This window comes from Paroedura picta, chromosome 4 (assembly GCF_049243985.1).
Source record: "Paroedura picta isolate Pp20150507F chromosome 4, Ppicta_v3.0, whole genome shotgun sequence".
Lineage (NCBI taxonomy): Eukaryota > Metazoa > Chordata > Lepidosauria > Squamata > Gekkonidae > Paroedura > Paroedura picta.
The window spans coordinates 122,919,623-122,940,463 of record NC_135372.1 but is presented as its reverse complement, the minus strand read 5'-3'; the positions used below and the strand labels follow the sequence as shown (position 1 = coordinate 122,940,463).

Here is a 20,841-nt window from a genome sequence, read left to right as displayed (position 1 = left end):
GCAGGGGCTCATGGGAATTGTAGTCCATGGACACCTGGAGGGCCGCAGTTTGACTACCCCTGCTTTAAATAGACGAAGCGGGGCAGAGAACAAGCGGAAAGGCAACATCCATTACCGAACGAAAAGTGCTCACTGGAAAGTCACTGATGGGAAACAAGACGGTTTGGAAGGACTCAGGGATATCCAGATCGACCCTGACAGGAAGCCAGATCAAGGAGCAGGAGTTCATTCTGAATCTCTACCCTAGCTGGGGCCTCAACCACGGCTCCCAAGGAAAGGCAGCCAGCCCTGCCATGCCCTGAGGAGGGAGCAAGTCCGGCCTTGCACAGGCGCTGCCTGCTCCTTAAAGGAGGTTAGCTTCCCCGAGTGTGCTCCCCACGCCTACTAGGTTAAGCTGTCCTGCAGGGATTCATGCATAGTTCTTTCAAGTGCACCAGATCCAGCTCATAGAGAACTGCAGAGCCAGTCATTTAAGCTCCTGGCAAGTTTATTTCATACCAAATGTTCATTAACACTGGGGTAAGGGGACACACACACCATACTCCTCCATGAGCAGGCATTTCTCAAAGAAGGCCGTAAACAGGTAGCCTCACCCGCAAGCGGTCGTTTTGTTCCTGCTGCCATTCTTCCTTTTCCAACTCCAAGAACCACCCTGGAGGTAACTCTCATCTCCCTGGCCAATTAAATATGTCCCTATTAATGTTTAGGTCTGCCAGCTGATGTGCACATGCAGTGAAGCTTTGCTAATTTTTTAAAAACCCATCATATTCCTAGAAAAGTTCTTCTTGAGGACGGCCCTCTGACACTTTTGCTGTGGGCAGAATCAAGCAGATGGCAAGGGCACACGGGAGAGGGATCCTTTTCATCCCTCTGGCTTTGACATCAATCTGACAAATTCGACTGAACTTCCTTTTTGCTCCCACCAAATAGATTTTTACAACTTTTATCAAGCTTGAATTCTAAATTATTTTCTAGTGAACCCATTCCTAATGCAATCTTTCATATGGATCTGGCACCCAGAAAGGATTTTTTTTTTTGGGGGGGGGGTTACACAGTAGAAGACTGAGCTGCATGATCCCCCTGGCCATGACGTAGCACATCCTGAAAGCTCAGTTTCAGAGACCTGTCTCTGGGATACTGACTTCCTATTCTGATTTTTCCATAATTCCACCACAGTATCTGAACCAGAATAGGCAGGAATGCTTCTTATAATGGACAGATCTGACCATGAAATGATGGCAACATACACAAGCTTTGCTATTAATACGTTCCCTTTGGCAGAATCCTTTAACTACAGATGCCTGTCACTTTGACGTTTAATCCGTTTGCAGCATTTTTTCGGAGCATAAGCAGCTTTTTACGCAGAACGGGTGTCAAGAGAGATTTAAAAAACACATCACTAGGAGGAACAGGGAGGGAGGGAAAGAACTTTTCTGGTCTATAGATTGCTGAAAGGTTTCAATTCTCAAGCTGTGGGCCACCAAGTATGCACAAACACGCACACCCCCTTTTGTGCACTGCTAGCCCAACGTACTATTGCACAGCACTCGTACTACTGAGCTCTGTGACAAATAATATGCGCTAGAACAAGGGTGTCAAAACATATGATCCGTGGGCCAGAACTGCCTTGTCCAGGGGCCTTAATTGGCCAGTGAGCAGCTGGTGCAAGGGCGAAAAGGGACAAGGCGGCTCATGGTGGCGGGGGGGGGGGGGCGCTGAGCGGGTATACACAGTTGCCATGAAATACAAAGGAAATGGCTAGGGGGTGGAATTAAGAGGTTGAGGTAAGATAATGGGGGGGGGGTGGCAACCAAGGAAGAAAAAGAGGAGGCCTGTGAAGTCATTACGGGGTGGGGAGTGGCACAGGTAAGAAACTGGTACTGCCACACCAACCAGATTCACATTTCTCAAATGATGGCCATGGAAGGGAAAATATTTTAGAGGAAAATATTGTTATTAAATTATCTCCATTCTACAAAACACCATATTTACAGCCGATTTTTCAAAATATATATAATTATTTTAGGTACAGATCTTTCAAGTAACTAACTCCAACTTACAAATTACACAATTCAACATTAGCAACTTTGAAAATTATGAATTACAAGAGGGCTGCAGAGCCCAGGTACATGGAGCATCAGTCTGCCAATGAAGGGATGGGGCCTGTGATGAAGAGGACAGCCAGTCCGTAGAGCGGGAGGCAACTGAGCTACCTTCTGCATGCTGCTCTGACAAGGAAAATATCCTGGCCTTGGCAGCAAGTGGTGGAATGAAAGGAGAAAGGGGTCTGGTATCACTAATGCATGTTAAAACAGGCATGGAGCTGGAAAGCAGAGCACCAGGGTGGCTGAGGATGGCAACCTTCCTTCTCCTCCCTGCCCCCCCCCCCCCTATTTTTAGTCCATGAGGGAAAAGGGGACATGGGAAGATTAAAAGTGTTCCCTGATGGCTTCAGAAACAACCTCTGTAGCAGACCTTCTCCCTCATCCTCCTATGGGAAGTACAGGAGGAATTAGGGGTGGGGGTGGGGGTGGGGGTTCAGACTCCCCCCACCAAATCAGGACCCTGTCATCTGGGTCACCTGGTGCCAGTTGTTCTGCCTGGCCCCACCTCACAGGGTTGTTGTTGGTGGGGACGGGGCAGTGTGGGTTGTCTAGTGTGCCTCCTTGAGATCCTCAGAAGCAGGATGGGCAAGGAAGGAACCAAAGAGCACGGGACAGATGGTAGCCATATTCAGATGCTGAAGCTGGGCACAAGGGGGTACTGAAAAATGACTTCACTTGCAAGGAAGATGACTCATCTCCTAAGAGTGCTAAATATACAAAGTAACTAATTTGTATGGAAATATAAAATGGTATGGAAATGTAAGATGGTATCTTTCATGGCATCCCTTGGGAAAAAACAGTCTTGCCTATTATTAATTACATTTATAGAGGCTTTTGTAGTTCCCCAGTAAATCAGTTCCTTTCACGGCTAGGAACGAATTGCTATTGTTCGTATTTTGAGTAAAAAAATCATACTGTTAATTTGGTTTGCCTGCATAGAGTTTATATCTCTGCTACCTGCCATTACATTTTATGGTGTCAGTCCCAGGCATCGGAGCTTGGCACTTTTACACTAGAACATGGTGCATTCGTGGAAAACCCCCACTTTTTAGCCCTAATCAGAAACAAATAGAAACAGAGCTGGAAGGGACCACAAAGGTCTTCTAGTCCAATCACCCTGCACAATGCAGGAAAGCTGCGACTATCCCCCCCCTCCCTCAGTGATCCCAGATCTAGGCCCTCCAGGGCCCAAAAGAATCTCCAGGATTCCTGGAGATATATAGGAAATATAGGTAAGCTCTTTTCTAATCCCAAAGTGGTGATATGCATTATCCCAGGCATGCAAGAAAGGACCACCATAGCTGGACACCAGCTTCCGACTCTCCCTCCCTCACATGATCTGTCTAAATTTATTGTCTCTGCATTGCTGTCAGGTGACCATTTAGCCTTTGCTTGAAAACTTCCAAAGAAGGAAAACCCACCACCTTCTGAAGAAGCTTGTTCCACTAAGGAACCACCTTGTCAGGAAGTTCTTCCTAATGTTTCACCCAAAACCCTTTGGGCCATTAGTTCTGGTCCGAGTATCAACCCAAGTGGTATCTTCAAAGACAAGTGGATCTTTTTCACACTGAATCCCTTGGGAAGCTGTGGTGGATACTATATTAGAAGTTTACTTGCAGACTATAATCAGGCTTCTCAAAAAGTCTACCCCAAACATATAGTAGATACATTTGCCAGGCAAAACAATTATTCTAGTTTTGCCTGGGGTTCAGCTTTAGCCAACATTAGTAAGATGAATGTGCAAGCAGCTCCAAGAGGGTGCAGAAAACATCCAGCCAATTGCTTGTGTAGGGCCAAGCAGCTTTAAGAGCCGTTCAGTAAAGGGTATTGATTCTAATGGCCTTTATAATTCTTGCCAGTCTCATTCCTTTAGCATGCTTGTTCTTGACTCTCTTCTGACTCATGCAGGAGCGTATCTGCAAATGAGGAGGGGCACCCACTGACTCCAGGTCAACACACCCCTGCCAGGTGGACTAGAACTGTCCCATGAAAGGCCTGACAAGTATACCCTTCCTTTGACTAGCTCTCAAGCGTGTACTTTGGTTTACACACCTTTGTAGGATTGCTACTATCCAATACTTCTGCTAGCTTGTGCCATCACCACCCAATATTGCATTAATGGCCCATAAGCCATTAGTTTATAAGCCATGTACCTAAAAATTCAGGCATTAAAAACCCAGCAATACAAAAGTTTGTCGCATCTACAATTATGACATAAAAAAGGAGCCTGCAGACTGTAGCAGATTCATCCTATCCTATTATGATTTGATGGAGTGGGTAACCAAAGTGGCTCAAATGAGTTCTCATTTCTCATCATTGCCCATCCCAGCCATTACTCCATCCTTCCCCTATCACCTTTATGTTCCCCCCCTTTCAGCCTTCCAATGTATGCATGCTCCCTTTCATCAACAGACAACCCAATCAGCTTTACATATCTCAAGTTGATTTTCTTGTACATACATCCTTCTGCTTACTTCCTGAGCACACACAAGACCACATATTACATTCAGAACCTCAGCAGTAAAAGGCAATGCCAAGAACACCCCCAATACATACATACTGCATGCAACATTTAACAAAAGCAAAAACGAAGAAAAAAGCTTGCCCCAAAACTCATACTATAGACTTCACTGTCAATTAAGGCAGACTAACAGCTAAGGCTTTGCATGAAAAGAATACACACACCTAGAATGTGACCCAGAATTGTCTGTAATATACAGATTCTACAAATCATAAAATGAAGTAGCATCACATCTATTGTACACTACTAAAGGTAAGGTAAAGGTATCCCCTGTGCAACGACTGGGTCATGTCTGACCCTTGGGGTGACGTCCTCTAGCGTTTTCATGGCAGACTCAATACAGGGTGGTTTGCCAGTGCTTTTCCCAGGCATTACCGTTTACCCCGCAACAAGCTGGGTACTCATTTTACCAGCCTCGGAAGGATGGAAGGCTGAGCTGAGCCGGCTGCTGGGATTGAACTCCCAGCCTCATGGGCAGAGCTTTCAGACTGCATGTCTGCTGCCTTACCACTTTGCGCCACAAGAGGCTCTATGTACACTATATAATGCTGATGAAGGGGTACTCGATATGGATGCCTGAAGATTGTTTCTCTGACTAAGCACAATATTACCATCACAATAATAATATATAACAACCAAAAAAGTAATCCTGCAGTCCAAAGATCACTCATGCTGGATTTCAAGTGGACCTGCTTAGGATTGCCTTGAAGGATGATCACTCAGAAACAGATTCAAATTTCCATGCACAAGTTAATGTGCCCAAATTGGCTACCCCCCCAAAAAAAAACAGTATTACCTTTTGGGGGCTAAAGAACAGTTTCCCCTTTCAACTTGTGATAATGTAAGTTAATTTTCACATTGTGCTATACCACTGGAGATAATTAAGCGCCACAAAAACCTGTTACATGACCAAGCAGTAAAGTAGGTGACGCTAATGTCATTACAGTAGTGTAAGCGATCCCACTAGGTGTCAACACTGATTACACACACCGTGGATTGTAAAGCCCTGTCAATATGAATGTTAGCTCTCTGGTCACAAATTCAGTGTTATGCATAGATTTCTCATGAATCCCATCAGTTTCAAATCCTTATAGATTAAGATGGAACACAACAGTACATAATCCTGATTCAATAATGTGTACTGAACTTCGACTCTTAAGAATTTTTATTGAAAACAGCAGGTCAAAAGCTAGCAGCTGTCTCTTGTCTCTGGTTTCCTTGCCACCTGTGCCTTTCCAGTTCAGCTGAGAGGCTCTCTCTTAATATATCTACTGCAGGACAAGTAAGGAAGGTACATTAAGTTATGCACACATTTTGGGTCAACAACGCTCTTGGCCATGTTATGTGCAACAATTTAGCCCCAAACATTATCACCAACACCATTTACTTACTCCATCTGAGAATCTAGGACAGAAGAGCTCTCATGGTTCCTGGCACTTCATGAATTAACTCTAGCTCTGAGTTGTTGACTTCATTGTTGGTTCATGCAGACCAACAGCGAAGGTTTTGCATGAGTAGAACATGCTCACCTAGGATACAACCCAGAATTGTCTGTAATATACAGATTCCACAGGTGAGGAAAGGTTTTCCCAAAGGTGGCAAGTTTGAATGATAATGACATCCATTACCTTCCCATTCATAATGAGATCATCACAAGGAGAATATGGTTTCCCTCCATCTGAGTCCTCATTTGCCTTCTATGCATGAATAGTGTTATTCTGAGCTTGGGGCATTAGCCTATCTGCTGCTAAAGTCACACATTCTCAAATCATCTTCCATCAGACACAGCAAAGCTGTGCGATTTGGGTGAAGATTAAAGAGATTCAACCTCAGCCATCTGCATTCCTCTGCTTAAGAACTGTACTCAGTTCCTCTTAGCATCTTGTAGTTCTTTAACAGTTGTCAGAACTTTGTGCATGATGTTCTCCTGTCTTGCTCACATCTTGCATAGGACAAAACTATTGCAGGAGAGCGAGCGGGAGAATTTTCAACCATCTGTTCACATAATGAAAAGGATTCATACAGCTCAATATTTTTTTTAAAGAGAACAATTGACAATTTATTATTTATTTATTATATTTCTATACTGCCACTCCCTGACCAGCCAGCCATTGCTGGTTTACAGCATAATTCAAAATATTTGATTAAAAGAAGAAGAAGAGTTGGTTCTTATATACCACTTTTCCCTACCCGAAGGAGGCTCAAAGTGGCTTACAGTCGCCTTCCCATTCCTCCTCCCATTCCAACAATTTTTAACAGGGCAAACACAAGATCTATACTGATCAGGGTCACATCCCCATATCATAACAAGGCTGACAAGGAAAGAGACTAGAAGGAAGACTAGTCAAAGCTGTTTAATAGCTAACATCTTCTCACACTCCAAAAATGACCTCTAACAAACATCTGCTGCCAGTAATGAAGGCACAAAAGTACTGAAGGCCAGACTGGCCATAAAAATCTAGTTCCACCCACCCCCAACACATTCCTAGTGTCTAACCCTAATGATAGAGAACCCAGCTACAACCACCAAGTGTTATATCAAGATGCCACAGACTGTAGAAGAACGTCCCTATAGCTTTTTATTATTTGTACAATCAGAACTGGCCAGACTCTTGTCCAATGCTTTAATTGCCGTTTTTTTAATATTTTGAACACAGTTCAGTTCTCTTTGCTTGTTTTAATGCCGTGTGTTTTGGAGGGGTTGTTTTTAATTGTTTTAAAACTTAATTTAATCATGTACATTTTACTTTGTAAGCCATCTGGATGGCAGCTGTGAGGGCATATAAGAGGAAAACAAATTTTGTAAAACAAGTACAAACTTTTTTTTTTTTTGCAGGGATGCAGTAACTTACTCTCCCACCACCACCACACATAAACGAGAGGGGGAAAAGACACGTAGGCTGATGACTGAGGCCCAATACAAGCACAGGATGAAAAGGAGGAGGGCAGAATTCAGCTTTCCATATCTGAGATTTGAGCACCTTATTGGCTCTCCCTACAGCCACAAGGATTAGAAATATGACTTAAAGTGAAGTCAAGATCCTGGCGTTCTATACACACAAAACTGGACAGTTATATAATTCTCCACAGTGCATAATTGTAGGGCTGGTAGTTACCAGACTCCTGACCATAACAGCATCTTAGCATGCCAGTAGCAGCAACCCCATTGAAGATGCAGACTAACAGACTACTGACTGGTACCCTTGCCTTCATGAGCAAAGATTTAAAATACAGGCATTTATTTAGGTAATGTGTAACAGCCATTTTAGCTGTTCCTTCGGGGCAATTTCGTTTGTCTTTAGCTATTGGGTAAAGTCTCTAAATTGGCTGTGTACAAACCTAGCTAAGCAGCATTCTCTACCTCGGGGGTAGTCAAACTGCGGCCCTCCAGATGGCCATGGACTACAATTCCCAAATGCTGGCAGGGGCTCATGGGAATTGTAGTCCATGGACATCTGGAGGGTCGCAGTTTGACTACCCCTGCTCTACCCCATTTCATTTATTGCTCTCAAGCCACAGTGACGCCAAAGGGTTTTCATGGCAAGAAACATTCAGGGGTGGGTTGCCACCGCCTGCCTCTTTGCAGTGACCCAGGCATTCCTCGGGGGTCTCCCACCCCAATACCCTGCTCAGATCCAAGATCAGATGAGATCGAGCTACCTTGGATTATACGGGGCTTCAAAACATACTAGCCAGTATCAACAGGCTTCAGTGCAGCCTTACAACAGCGCTAAGCTCACTAGGTTTACCTAACGTGACTTAAGTAAACAAAACATGCTGTTTAGACAGGACCCTATTGACAGAGCTGCAAAGGCAATCCTTGCAGGCCAGGGGAGGCCCTCCCTTCCATTTCTCCTCCCCGTCATGGGTGTCACGTAACCACTTGGCTGAGGCACCCTCGGGACCACACAGGCTGCCAAGGTAAACTTAAGTGCTGCTTCTCAGATTTTGAAGTTTAAGCTCAGAAAAGTGCCCCTTGTGACTTGCTTCCCCTTTGGAAAGTCTGTACCAAGCAAAGCAAGTTAGAATTCTGACTCAAATTTCCTTGAAAAACCCTGGGGGGAGGGGGGGGGGAGAATGACAGGACAGATACGAGGTCATGGCTTACAAGAACAGCTGAGAAGGAAAAGAGAAGTATCACTTGATTCACTCTTATGACTGGCCAGTTCCTGTCAGCAGACCCTCTGGTGAAATTACAGTCATGCATTTATTTGAAGCGCATTTAAGTACCAGATACAAGGGCTTACTGTGCAGAAAGCTGGACGTTACTATGGAAGAACATTCTGAAACCGCTCTGCTCTTGATCAAATGAAATTGGTGCAGTGGCTCAAGTGAGGCAGCTGTTGGGCAGAAGTACTTGGACTTGTGTTGTCCTTGTGTGTCGGGCTGCTAAAACCATGATTGGGCGAAAGGAAAGATTTTGACCCCACCCCAATTTATGAGTTTGTGACCATCAACTAGATGACAACAAAAGCAAACTGCAGGCACTCCAAGTAAATCAGAACAGAGGTTGGGCAAGCTGGAACCCACTTTTTTTTATAGTGGGAAAGCAACAAGACAGCATATCCCAGCTAGGGTCAGAACCACTTTTAAAAATGCATTTTTCTTGGGGTAAGGGGTGCTATTTGTCAACAAGAGGTAGAACCACCTTTTCCCCCCAGTCACAAAAGATTCATAGCTGCTTGTGACAGCCATCTAAAATTCTCCTTGATAGGCAAAAAGGTGCTTACATCTCCATTTTTGGTTATTGCTTCATGTTCACTACTCTGAACTAGTTTCTCAACAGCCGAATAACATTCCAGTGCCAAGATAGCTGAGGTTTAATTGTTCATGTGTCTGGCACCCCCAACAGTTATCAGACTCAAGATAGTCAAGGAGATCAGACTTGCTAGAGAGATGTTAGGCAGCAATTTGGCAGCTTCACAGCAGATCTGATCTGCAGGCAACTCAGGCTTGTTTGTACAGCTGAGCTCCTACATGATCTTATATAGGTGTCTATTCAACACAACACACATTAACCTAATCAGGAGGCTCAGGGATTTAGCAGAACCTTCCTCATATAGACCCAATTACAACACCCCAGGCAATGCCTGGCAATTCCGTCTTCCAGAATAACAGATTGAACAGGCACAGGAGTTTTTTGTTCCTAAGGTCCAAAGACCACTAACCAACAGATGCTTCATCCCAAGAGCATGTTAAGTGTTGCACCTGCCACGGAGCTATGTGGCCTTGAAGTTGACAGGGCAAAAATCACATAGGGATTCATTAATGTTAAATAAAGGAACAAGAGTGTGTTAACCGGCAGCAGGCTATGTAGAATAGGACACCAAAGTAGTCCAAGGTAGACTTTGTTAAAGCAGTGGGCTGCAGAAATCTGGTGTAAGAGCTTCACTTAAGACCAGAAGCAAGGACGGTAACTTCACCAGCTTATCTGTTGTGCTTAAAAAAGCCTTAGCTGTTGCAATGGCCATAAAAGTGAAGTGTGACTCGATTTACCAGGAAGACTCAAAATTCCTGTAAAGAATTGTGTTTTTGGAGGGTTGGTTTTTATTTTTTTGTTCTTTAAAATACAGATATTTTACCCAAGCTCCATTTTATTTTGATTCCATAAGGCCACAGCATTTTCACTACAACCATGCTTTCTTGAATATTACCCCTTTGTTTAGTTAGCTAGGATCCATCCAAGGAAATATATATAGCTAACTATATATGTGTGTGTGTGTGTGTGTGATTAGTAGCCCAAACAAGATGAAAAACAAGCACACTTAAAGATAGCTAATGTATTATAACTTTGCTTTCATTATGTCCAGAAAGAGAAGCTTTGCACCTTCAACCCTCTCTGTTGCCTCATATGGCAAGGCTGAATGGGAGGCACCAACAGAGAGCAGAGACTCTCACGGCCCCCAGTATATGCGCCAGAGGGAATTAGCAAGCCATGTTCTAGCCTCGGGTTCACCGTTGTAACTGCACTTCCATCAGTGCAGTTGCAAGAAACATTTCCTAAAAACCGATTTGTCTGCCTAGCACAGTATCAGCACCCAGTCCTGTAGAGGCAGAAAATTAGAAGCCTCATTAACTGATCTCGCGCATGAAAAAAAATGCTGATTAAGAAAGCGACCACCTCAGCCTAGGGTTTTAAACAGCCGCTGCAGCAAGGGCTGAGGTTGTCTCCTGCCTAGAGACAAAAAGGTTTCCCAGACACAGGGTTACCCACTTGAGCTAAAACCAGGATAAGATTCCCAGTGGAAAGAAGAAGGGCCAGCTCTTTGCAGCACCTATTGGTAGAGATGCTGAGCTGTAGCCTCTACTTCCTCTGAAAGTTTTTTTATTGCCTGCAATTATGGGTGCACTAGTGAGCCATTACACTATAAATCTCAGGTAGGCCAGGAGCAGCTGCCAGGAGGTTAGCTACATTGTCTGAAGTTTCTCTCTCCCCTCCTTCCTCCAGGCTCCTAAACGTTACGGCCAGGAATGTTACTGCTGCAACTATCAACTACTACTAATTGCCATACGTGGGGACCTGTTTTCTGATGTGCTGGTTAGATAAGAGCTGCTGGGTTTTTGTTTAAGTGGAATATGTGGCCCTCCAACGTGAGCTCCAACCGTTTCCCCAAATATCACTTGCTCCCAGTCCATCCAAGCTTGATTCCTTCTATGTGGAGGAGCTGTGGCTGACTGGCAGAGCATTGTCTGCACTGCATGCAGAAGCCCTCTCTTCCTGAGAGCCTGGGCAGCCACTGACGGTCAGAACGGGCAATGCCAGCCTTACAGACTAATGGCCTGACTCCGCATAAGGCAACCTGCAGGTGTTCGTGGGACTTCTCTCCTGTGCATATGCGGCACCGACTCTTTCAAATCCCATCTCTGGGAATTTCCCTACCATCCTCACCTTCGGCAAAACTCAGCTTTAAAATCAGGCAACTGCATCTGACTCCGCTTATTCCTTGATAGCCTTGCTTTTCCTCGCAAAGCAGTGCAAAACCTAACAACTTTTTAATGTTAATTACAGTAAGGTAAAGGTATCCCCTGTGCAAGCACTGAGTCATGTCTGACCCTTGGGGTGACGCCCTCCAGCGTTTTCATGGCAGACTCAATATGGGGTGGATTGCCAGTGCCTTCCCCAGTCATTACCGTTTACCCCCCAGCAAGCTGGGTACTCATTTTACCGACCTCGTTAGAATGGAAGGCTGAGTCAATCTTGAGCTGGCTGCTGGGATTGAACTCCCAGCCTCATGGGCAGAGCTTCAGACTGCATGCCTGCTGCCTTACCACTCTGTGCCACGCCTAGTTTAAAAAGGGGGAGAAGATGAAAATGCCCATCTTGAACCCAAAGCCCACATGCTAAACTGTGGAGTCCTGTGCATGACAGACTAGTCCTTTGCCCTCTTTTAAGTAATCATCTTCTATGATTCATGTGCTAGAATTGCAACATCAAGGCACACTGAATCAGCAACTCCACTTGTACCTATGAAAAGAACATTCATTCACATATGGTGCAGCTACTGAATCAAAGAGCTGCCCAAGCATCGTGCAATTCTCAGAAGCCTGAGTCAAGCAAAAGACCCGTTTCCCATTACTAATTATTCCTGGGGAAAAATCTATTTGAACAGTTAGTAAAACACAGCTTTCCTAAGAGCCATTTCTACAACTGCACATTTGCACGTAGACAGTTCTGTGCTCACAGCTCTCTTCCGTAGGGAAGGGCAAACACATACCTCAGTATGACATTCAGCCAGCCCCCATGGCTAATCCTACACACCACCTGGTCACTGTGCATTTGGACTTGCATGAGCTTAATATCCAAGTTCTGCCAGGGACAAGCTCATACAAACCTTAGCTAAGCAGACACATCATTATGATTTTCTACACCCTCAACTTCTGCGTTCTTATAACAAAACATCAGCAAATAATAAACTTTGGGTTATTAAACTTTTTTTTCTAAAAATAAAAAAGGTTTAGACTTTCCATAACAAGCCCAATCCCAAACAGCTGCTGTGACTATCTACCCACTCCCTGCTACCACAGCCAAGAAGGTGGAATAAGGGAAATAATGAAAGAAGGGGAGAAAGTCATAGAAAAGGAGAACAAGACATCAGCCCACCCGATCTCTGGTGAACACTGGGACAGCGCACACCCCAAACTGCATCAAAGGGATGATCATTTATCTCCTATTTTTTGTGCCCCTATCACTGTGCCGTTTCTATGCTTGCCAGGAGCTGAGTCCAGCTCTCTGGGCAAGAAAGGCTCTGCCGTTTGCAGTTCAGTGAGGCCACTAGGGCAGCACTGGTCATTCCTGTAGGGATTACTCTGTGCCTTTACTCCTGTGATGTCCACACACATTACGATCAGTACAGAAGAGGGGTCATGTTTAATGAAGTAATGTGGGAATATCCCAGAGCTATTCTTGGCTTGGCTTCCAAAACTGCAAAATAATACTTTCTTAGGTAGACAGAAGCATCCTGGGAAGGAGCAGAGCACACACTCCTGAAGGAGAGGGAGAAGAGTAAAGCCAACACCTACTCTCATTCCTTCCTGATTTAACTCCTCTCTGTGAAAGCAGCACAGCTATGACACTGCAGTGTAAGGCTTCAGCGTCTTTATTAAATCACTGTCAGGAGGACGGCCGGACTGGGCTGCCTTCTCCAGTGACACGTTCACCTACAAATGGTCATGTAAACACATCTGTTAATAGAGTTAGCTCAGTTCATGCTGCGAGTCCTCGGAATACTACTTTTCTTAACCTCAAAACAATCAATGAGTTGTGTTCTGCTAGGATTACAAAGCCTAGAATTATGTTTTCGTTCTGTGTATATTAATGCCTTTGTGTACCTTGAAGCAATAACTATTGCCACAGCTTAGCGTGAAATACTGTATAGCAGTAGTCCCCAACCCCCGGTCCGGAGACCGGTACCAGTCTGTTAATCAGTCAGTACCGGCCCGCGGCTCCTCCTCCTCCCCCTCCCTGGCTGCTGCCTCGGAGGCTGCCCTGCCACTCTGCTGCCGGCTCACCTTTGGTGCTCTCCAGTGGCTGCCATGGCTGGGGCTCTGCCTCGGCGTGGCACTGCGCAGCTGCTGCTGGCAGCGCCCCCCAGTAGGCAGCAGGAAGTCAGGGGCACCAGTGGGAAAGCAAGCGGAGCAGGGGCTCAGGCAGCGGTGGTGATGTCCCTCGGCAGAAGACTACCCCCCCCCCCGGGCCTCAGTAAAATTGACAATCATTGACCGGTCCCTGGTGATAAAAAGGTTGGGGACTACTGCTGAATAGGTTATCAGGATCAAATCACAGCAAGCCTAAGCAAATGCCCAGAACTGCATCAAAAGCAACTGTCGAGAAGACGAGCTCATTCAGCTAAGCTTTCTTCTTGCAAGTGTGTAATAATGCATGTAGAAAAGGGAAGGAGACATGAGTTCTCAGACCGCATGGACGATCTAGGTATATATGCCTTGACCTCAGAATAGCCTTGACTTCAGAATAGCCCAATCTCACAAGCTAAGCAGGGTTGTCCCTGCTTGGTATTTGGATGGGAGACCACCAAGGAATACTAGGGCCACAATGCAGAAAATGGCAAGCTGCCTCTGAACATCTCTTACATTGAAAACCTTACCGGGACAACATAAGGTGGTTGAAACCTGCCAGCAGTTTCCACCACCATCACCACCAGGTGTACCCAGAAAGTACCCAACTCTCTCAAATACTTCTCATCTCAACTCACTGCTTTTGTTGGCAGAACAAGAGTCACACCATTAAACTAGCCCTCCTACAGTGCTGCACAAAAGTGGGTGGAGGCCACACAAAAACACGGTGCCTGTTCTTCAAAGCTCTTCCCCGATGATGGTGCAATGCAGTCTTTCCCCCGTTACCTATGTGACATAAGTACAGCGCTCGGGGTTAGCATCCACCCCCAGGAGCAAGTTTCCACTAATTCACCTTCCTTCTCATGTAGCAACTTGCCAACAGTACCAATAAACCACAGTAGTGTGTCATATTATTTCCACATGTTTAATCCTTCCCTACCCGGTTTGATGTAGAGACAACCAGGTGTATCAGGCTGAACAAGGTGGATAACATCATTCTATCCTTTCTCAAGCAATTTACACTTTAAAAAAAGAGAAAGGAACGAGAAAGTGGTTATGGCCTACAGCTAGATAGAAGATCCTTGTTTTCAGCGCAAAGTCTGACATACTAAGGGTCTTCTGTTAGCATCAATGATGACAAAGCCATCTGGCTCCTCGTAGGAACTGCTAGGATTTAAGGTATGGATTTACTATGGTCTGTGTTTTTAAAAGAGCAAGGTGGCAGTGTAACTTGCTTTGTCCTTGCTCCCTGCTAATGTCAGCAGGCTGAAAACCAGTTTAATGCTCACAAACATTGATCTGAATTGCTCCCCTTTCACATGCACCTTCAAACCAGCTTAAACACTAAAAGCATTATAAGAAAGCCCCTGAAAACCAGCAAGATTCAAACTCTGGGCTCTTAGCCATGAAAGTCTTGGCAGGGCTTTGAAAGGAAGGACTTCAGCAGCTAAGCAGCCCTAGAAATTCAGCACAGTCGCTAGTTTGCTGCCAACCCATTCAGTTTCTCCTCTATAGACCTTGAGAAGTCTGTCACCACCATACATAACTACCAGTGTCACGAGCTGCTTATGCAGGAGGAAAGTTTGCAAAACAGCACTGAGGGGACCACCCTTCCTACAGTATGCCCCATCAAATGGTGTAACTACAGACTGTGGTTAGCAAAGTTAGGAAAGCAGGTGGCTTACTCTGCCATTCAAATTGCTGCAAAGGGTTAAGATCTTTATCAAGTTGGTAAGGAAGGTTTTCCTAATTTCCCATACAACTGGGTGGCTATCCAAATCAGTGACTCCTTATGAGGAATGTGAAACTAAAAACCATGGGGTTTGGTAGCCAACATCCTTCATGGGACACTATTGCCATCTCTGCTTTCTTCATTAAAGATGCATAGTATCACACATTTGCACCCTCTGCAATAGTTAAATACTTGGAAGTATTCTTCAGGTCTCTTATATAGACTGAGGGGCGGGTCAGGGATTTTTAAAATGTGAATTGAAATCATGCCCATGGTTATTCACTGGCGATAAGGGCATTGTGTAGGACATATATATGCTTAATTGTCATGTTTTTAACTAATCCTTGAGAGAATCTTTTACTGTTCTGCAGGAGCAGATAAGGCATTTTAAAAATGAAACCCACTTATTAGAGACTAGGGGCCAAGCCTGTTGCGTTCAGGAATACAACAGATGCTAGATTGGAGGGATGGGGTGGAAGAACTCTGTGGATGGCCTCCTCCTCCTCCCTCCAGGACCTGCAAAGGCTGCAGGGAGCTGTTATGGAACTCACGGACAGGGGCAGCTCTCACGCAAGCAGGGATCTGCAGCCTCTGAGCCTCAGGAGTGGGGGGTGGAAGGCTGGACAGACAGGCAAGCCGGTTGGAGGAGGAGGCACTTGGGGGTGGGACAGCCGCCCTGAGTGGGTGTTAAGCGCTGAGTGGCACCTAAGCCATGAGACACGCTCCTCCTCCAAGGCCTTACCAGAACTATTAAGTGGAACCTACAGAAAACATATGTGATCCATGCCCAATGTGGACATGTTTAAACTCCTATTTAGTCACCCACTTCTGTAAACAAATAACCAGGAAGTAGTAACAAAACCCCTCCACACTGTATGCAAAATCTCCACTCTATAGCAATTAAGGCTGGGGCAACAGCAGTGACAAAAAAAGGTAACTAAAAAGTTTAGGTTTGAAACACAAGGAATCCTCCCCAATATTAATAGTGGTATTCACCTGGTATTTCATTCCACTGTTGGCAAAGCTTGAATTCAAACTGGGAAACACCATATCAATAGCTGCAGCAAACACATTCTGTTCACTGCTATGTAGCAATGAGGCTGGTAGTGGACATGCCTAACATCTGACTGAGCATGATAAAAAAAAAAGCTACATTATTTGACTTGCAAGCAAAGTGCCTCCTGGCTCACTACAACTCCAGCCCAAGTAGTGGCATTGTTCCTTTAGATCAGCCTTTCTCAATTTTTTTTTTACTGTTAAGAAACCCCTGAAACATTCTTCAGGCTTCAAGAAACCCCACAAGTGATGCAATCGTGCAGAATATGGTTGGGAAGCATCGTTGTGTATATGCCCACCTGGGGCCCCTCCCCTTCCCACCCCCTCCAGGCCCATCACTGGCCATTTTGGGAGAGGGGAGCAGGTTGACATGAGTATATGGGGTCAATATCACCAGTTCCTCCTCCAAGCCCTTACCAGAAATATATAGTGGAACAGATTAATTAACTCCTACCCATTCAGGAAACCCTTCCAGCGTTGTCAAGAAACCCTGCTTTAGATCATGAGCAGGTAAACGTCTCCATCACCATGACTCAAGAGTTGAAGTTCATTTACACATTCAGGGAGCAATATTAAGTGGGCCCAACTCGGAATCCTATTCAAGTCTATTCAATGGGCCTTGCTCCCCAGAAAGTATCTTTAAGATTCTACTGTTAGCAGCTGGGAATCTATGTGGTATTTTCTATCAGCAGCACAAAGCCAGCAGATGCCATGTCATTATCAGTATAATCCATTAACAATTCCGAATGTATTCCCCTCTAGTGTGGAACCTCTGAGGTAGTTTGGTACCCAAGCCTGTCAGAAGTTTAAAAAGAAAAATCAGAGATTTGCTTTGCTATCTTGAACTCTATTTCGTACTTCCTTCCATCTTGCAGGTGGCAAACATCCCAGTCCCTAACCGATGAGAACTAGAAACTTTTACAAAGATTAATAGTTGGGATAAGTAGAATTGCTAGCATGCACATGTCACATTAGGAATCCAAAGACTAGATTGCTTTTGTCAGTTCTAGAGTATAGAGCAGGGGTAGGCAAACGGTGGCCCTCCAGATGTCCATGGACTACAATTCCCATGAGCCCCTGCCAGCATTTGCTGGCAGGGGCTCATGGGCATTGTAGTCCATGGACATCTGGAGGGCCACCGTTTGCCTACCCCTGATGTAGAGTGAGATGCATAAGTAATTTCATGATACTGGCCAAGACTTCAACAAAGGTCAAAGCCCATTTCTTCCCCAACCTCTGTGGAGCGGGCGGTTATACAACATTGGCCAAATGAGGGCGCACCTGAGCTGGATCCCACTGTCTGAGCCTGTTCAAATCATAGGGCACAGGCTGAAAATAAAGGTTACATATTCAGGTTAACAATCCTGATTTGATTGGGAGAGACAGAAAAGAAAGCTGGGCAAGAGTAGAAAGAACAAGCCTGAGGGTTTCATGGCAGTAAGACGGGCCAAACCGGTTTGATCATTAAATAATACTGCCCTACTTTTCAAAAACATTAAACTCAGCCAATCTGATATATTTATATATTTGGAAATTCGACTACTGTTTTAACACTTCATGAACATTAAGTAGGAAAGCCAAACTGGCATGTGTCACTCAGGCACCTTTACTTCTCCCAGCATGCAAGACTTGGAGATAATTTTACGCGGCATACCTTCATATACACAGAAAACTAACAGCAGCTGGAAATAGCCGCTACTGTTTAAATCATTTCTATCCCACCTTCCTCCTCAGTGGGAACTCAAAAGGAGCTTATACTGTTTCCCTCTCCTCCACTTTCTCCCCACAACAACCCTATGAGGTAGGGTAGGCTGCACGTACCTGGGACTGAACCAAGGACACCCAGGAAGCTTCAATGGTAGATTGGGGATTCAGACCCAACTCTTCTAGAGATTATTTAGGTTCTGCTTTACAAACATCACACATTTAGGTTTTCTTTGAAGTGACCTGGCCATTTCAAAGTTCCAAGTGCCAGCTGTAGCCAGGTGTGATCAGGAGCATCCACTGCATACAGATACATCTAAGTTGTACATTGTGACAGTCCATCCTCATTCTAACTAGCTAGTTTACAGCACTTCTGTCCAAAACAAGAGATTCTTCTAATTACCATGGCCAAATACTAAGATAAGATTCCAGCACTATGTCAATAACACTTGACTGATAAGAGAGCTGCAGAACTCTGAGTTAAAACTGCTGATTTGGCTTGATTTTTGAAAAGTCCTTGATTTCTTGAAGGTTCCTTACTAAAGGGGGGGAAGAGCTGGTCATTTGGGTGTCCCTCTCTAACAGGGTTTTTGAACTCTGGTTTCCATGGTCTGCCAGTTTACGGAATAAGAGTCATCTACATGATTCTCCCCACCCCTGTCAAGGACAGAACCATGATTTAATTCAGCAGATTACGTATTTCACTAACTAAAGCCAACACAATCAGGGCAATCAGGCAAAAAACGTTCAACAACACAAGAAGCATTTTGCACTCAGAATAACTCCCAGGTTTTCCATTACTATCTATGATTAATCAGCATGTCGGGAAACCTCAGTAGTCTTCATTCTACCAGCCAAGCAACACCAGTCCTTTCTAAGTATGGGCCACGGGAGCCATAATTCATCCAGACAGAGCCTCTACTGCTTTCTGTCTCATTTTGCAACCTCTGCATCCCTCTGGAAGTTCCTCTTATTCACATACATACAATACTACTAAATGAGTTGAGACAAGGCTCTCTCACCACCCTTCTCTGCCTTCCCAAGTCTGCTCTGGATCAACAATACGAAATTTGGCCAAAGGTCGAGAGGGAAGGGTGTTTACCGGAGAAATAACTACCTGTACAAACAGCTACAGTTGCATGAGGCGAGGGAAGGGGGAAGAAACCTCAGAAGAGGGAAATGTATTATTACCAAACTAGAAATCAAATTCAAACTGGAAACCCCCAAATTTGCAACTTGCCAAAGCCCTGGGAATTTCACTTAATGGGTTCTCTATGACGTTAGGGAATTGCACCAGAGCCAGGCTTTGGGTCAGCGGTTACTCATTCCACAGCTATGAGCCTCAGGAAGTGCTAAATAAGGCAACAGTGCACGTTATTTGCCAAATGTGCTGGGATTTGGAGATTTTTGAGTAGAGGAGGGGGAAGGCGCAGAGGACCCATGGCGCAGCCAAGCGAATGACCGAAAAAACATCCCGGGCAGAAGCGGGCGTGGGGAGGAGTGAGCGTCCAGGTCCCCGTTAGGCCCTACTTAATAAGAGGAACCCCAATCGGGTGCAAGGGGGGAAGTCGAAGAAGCCCCCTCGAAGAATGCAGGCACGGGAGCAGACGAGCTCATGGAAAAGAGTTTAATTCGAATGAGGAGGGGCTCCGACCTACCCCTGAAATCACGCACACCTCCCCAAACCTGGGGGGGGAGAAGAGGAATCACATCCAGACCCTTCGCAGTTTCTTAAAGAGGAATTAAGGGTCCCCCCTTCTCCCCCCCCATGCCATAAAGAAGAGTTACCCACACACACACACAGAGCCATGCCCTAATTCCAAAGCAGCGCGTCCCGCCGCACTTCTTCTTGTAAAGAGGGCGACTCCCACCCTCCCAACTCTCCAAAGTTGCCCCCTTTTTCCTGCTGGGAAGCAGCGGCCCGAAGAAGCTGGGCGCAGGACTCACCGACTCCGCGGTGGTGGTGGCGGCGGCGGCCACGAGTAGCAGGAGGAGAGCGGCGGCCAGGCCGGCAGGGCGACTCAGCGGCATGGCGCTCGGGGGTGTCTCCGGCGACGAGCGAGAAGCCAAACGAAGGGCGGCTGCCTGGCGATGCGGCCAAGTGGTTTCCCCCGCCGGCGCGCCGCGCTCTTATACGCCGCCCAGCCCTCGGCGAGGAGGAGCCCGAGCCCCAACCCCTCCGCGCAGGAGGCGGAGGAAACTCCCGCCCCTCCGCCGCGCATCGGCCTCCGCCTCCCAGGCCGCGAGAGCCGCCCCGGGCCCTGGCTGCTGACGCGCTGCAAAGGCTTCCCTCCGCCGGGGCTTCGCGGGGCGTCACGCCTCGCCTGCTGACGGGGGAGCAGCGGCCGGCCTGAGGACATGGGGTGGCCCTGGCCGTGCTCGACCGCCAGAAGGAGAAAGCAAGACAAAAGCCCCCTGCCCGCCCGCCTGCCTCCCTCCCCTGAGGGCTTTCGCCAGCCAAGGTTTCCCACAAGCCGCAATTTGTAAAGTTCTCCTTGTGGTTTTCCTTGGGGGGGAGATTCTGGGTCGGCTTTCCACCCAGATAGGGTACCTGAGGCAGCCAGCACGGAAACATTTTAAAGATTAAAACAGAGAGATGTATGCATACATATATGTATGTCTGTAAGATATTTAACAGTTAAGAAGATTGG

The 20,841-nt window shown here is 46.0% G+C and overlaps 1 protein-coding gene across 1 annotated transcript in view; it reads right to left on the bottom strand.

Annotated features, from left to right (window-relative positions):
* The window catches only part of SDC4 (syndecan 4), a 30,233-nt gene extending 9,920 nt beyond the window's left edge, over positions 1 to 20,313 (bottom strand). The window contains exon 1 of the mRNA XM_077335471.1: positions 20,138 to 20,313. Within this exon, the coding sequence (XP_077191586.1) occupies positions 20,138 to 20,221 (84 nt within the window). The 5' untranslated portion in view covers positions 20,222 to 20,313. The remainder of the gene's footprint in view (positions 1 to 20,137) is intronic.
* Positions 20,314 to 20,841: the final 528 nt, after the last annotated feature.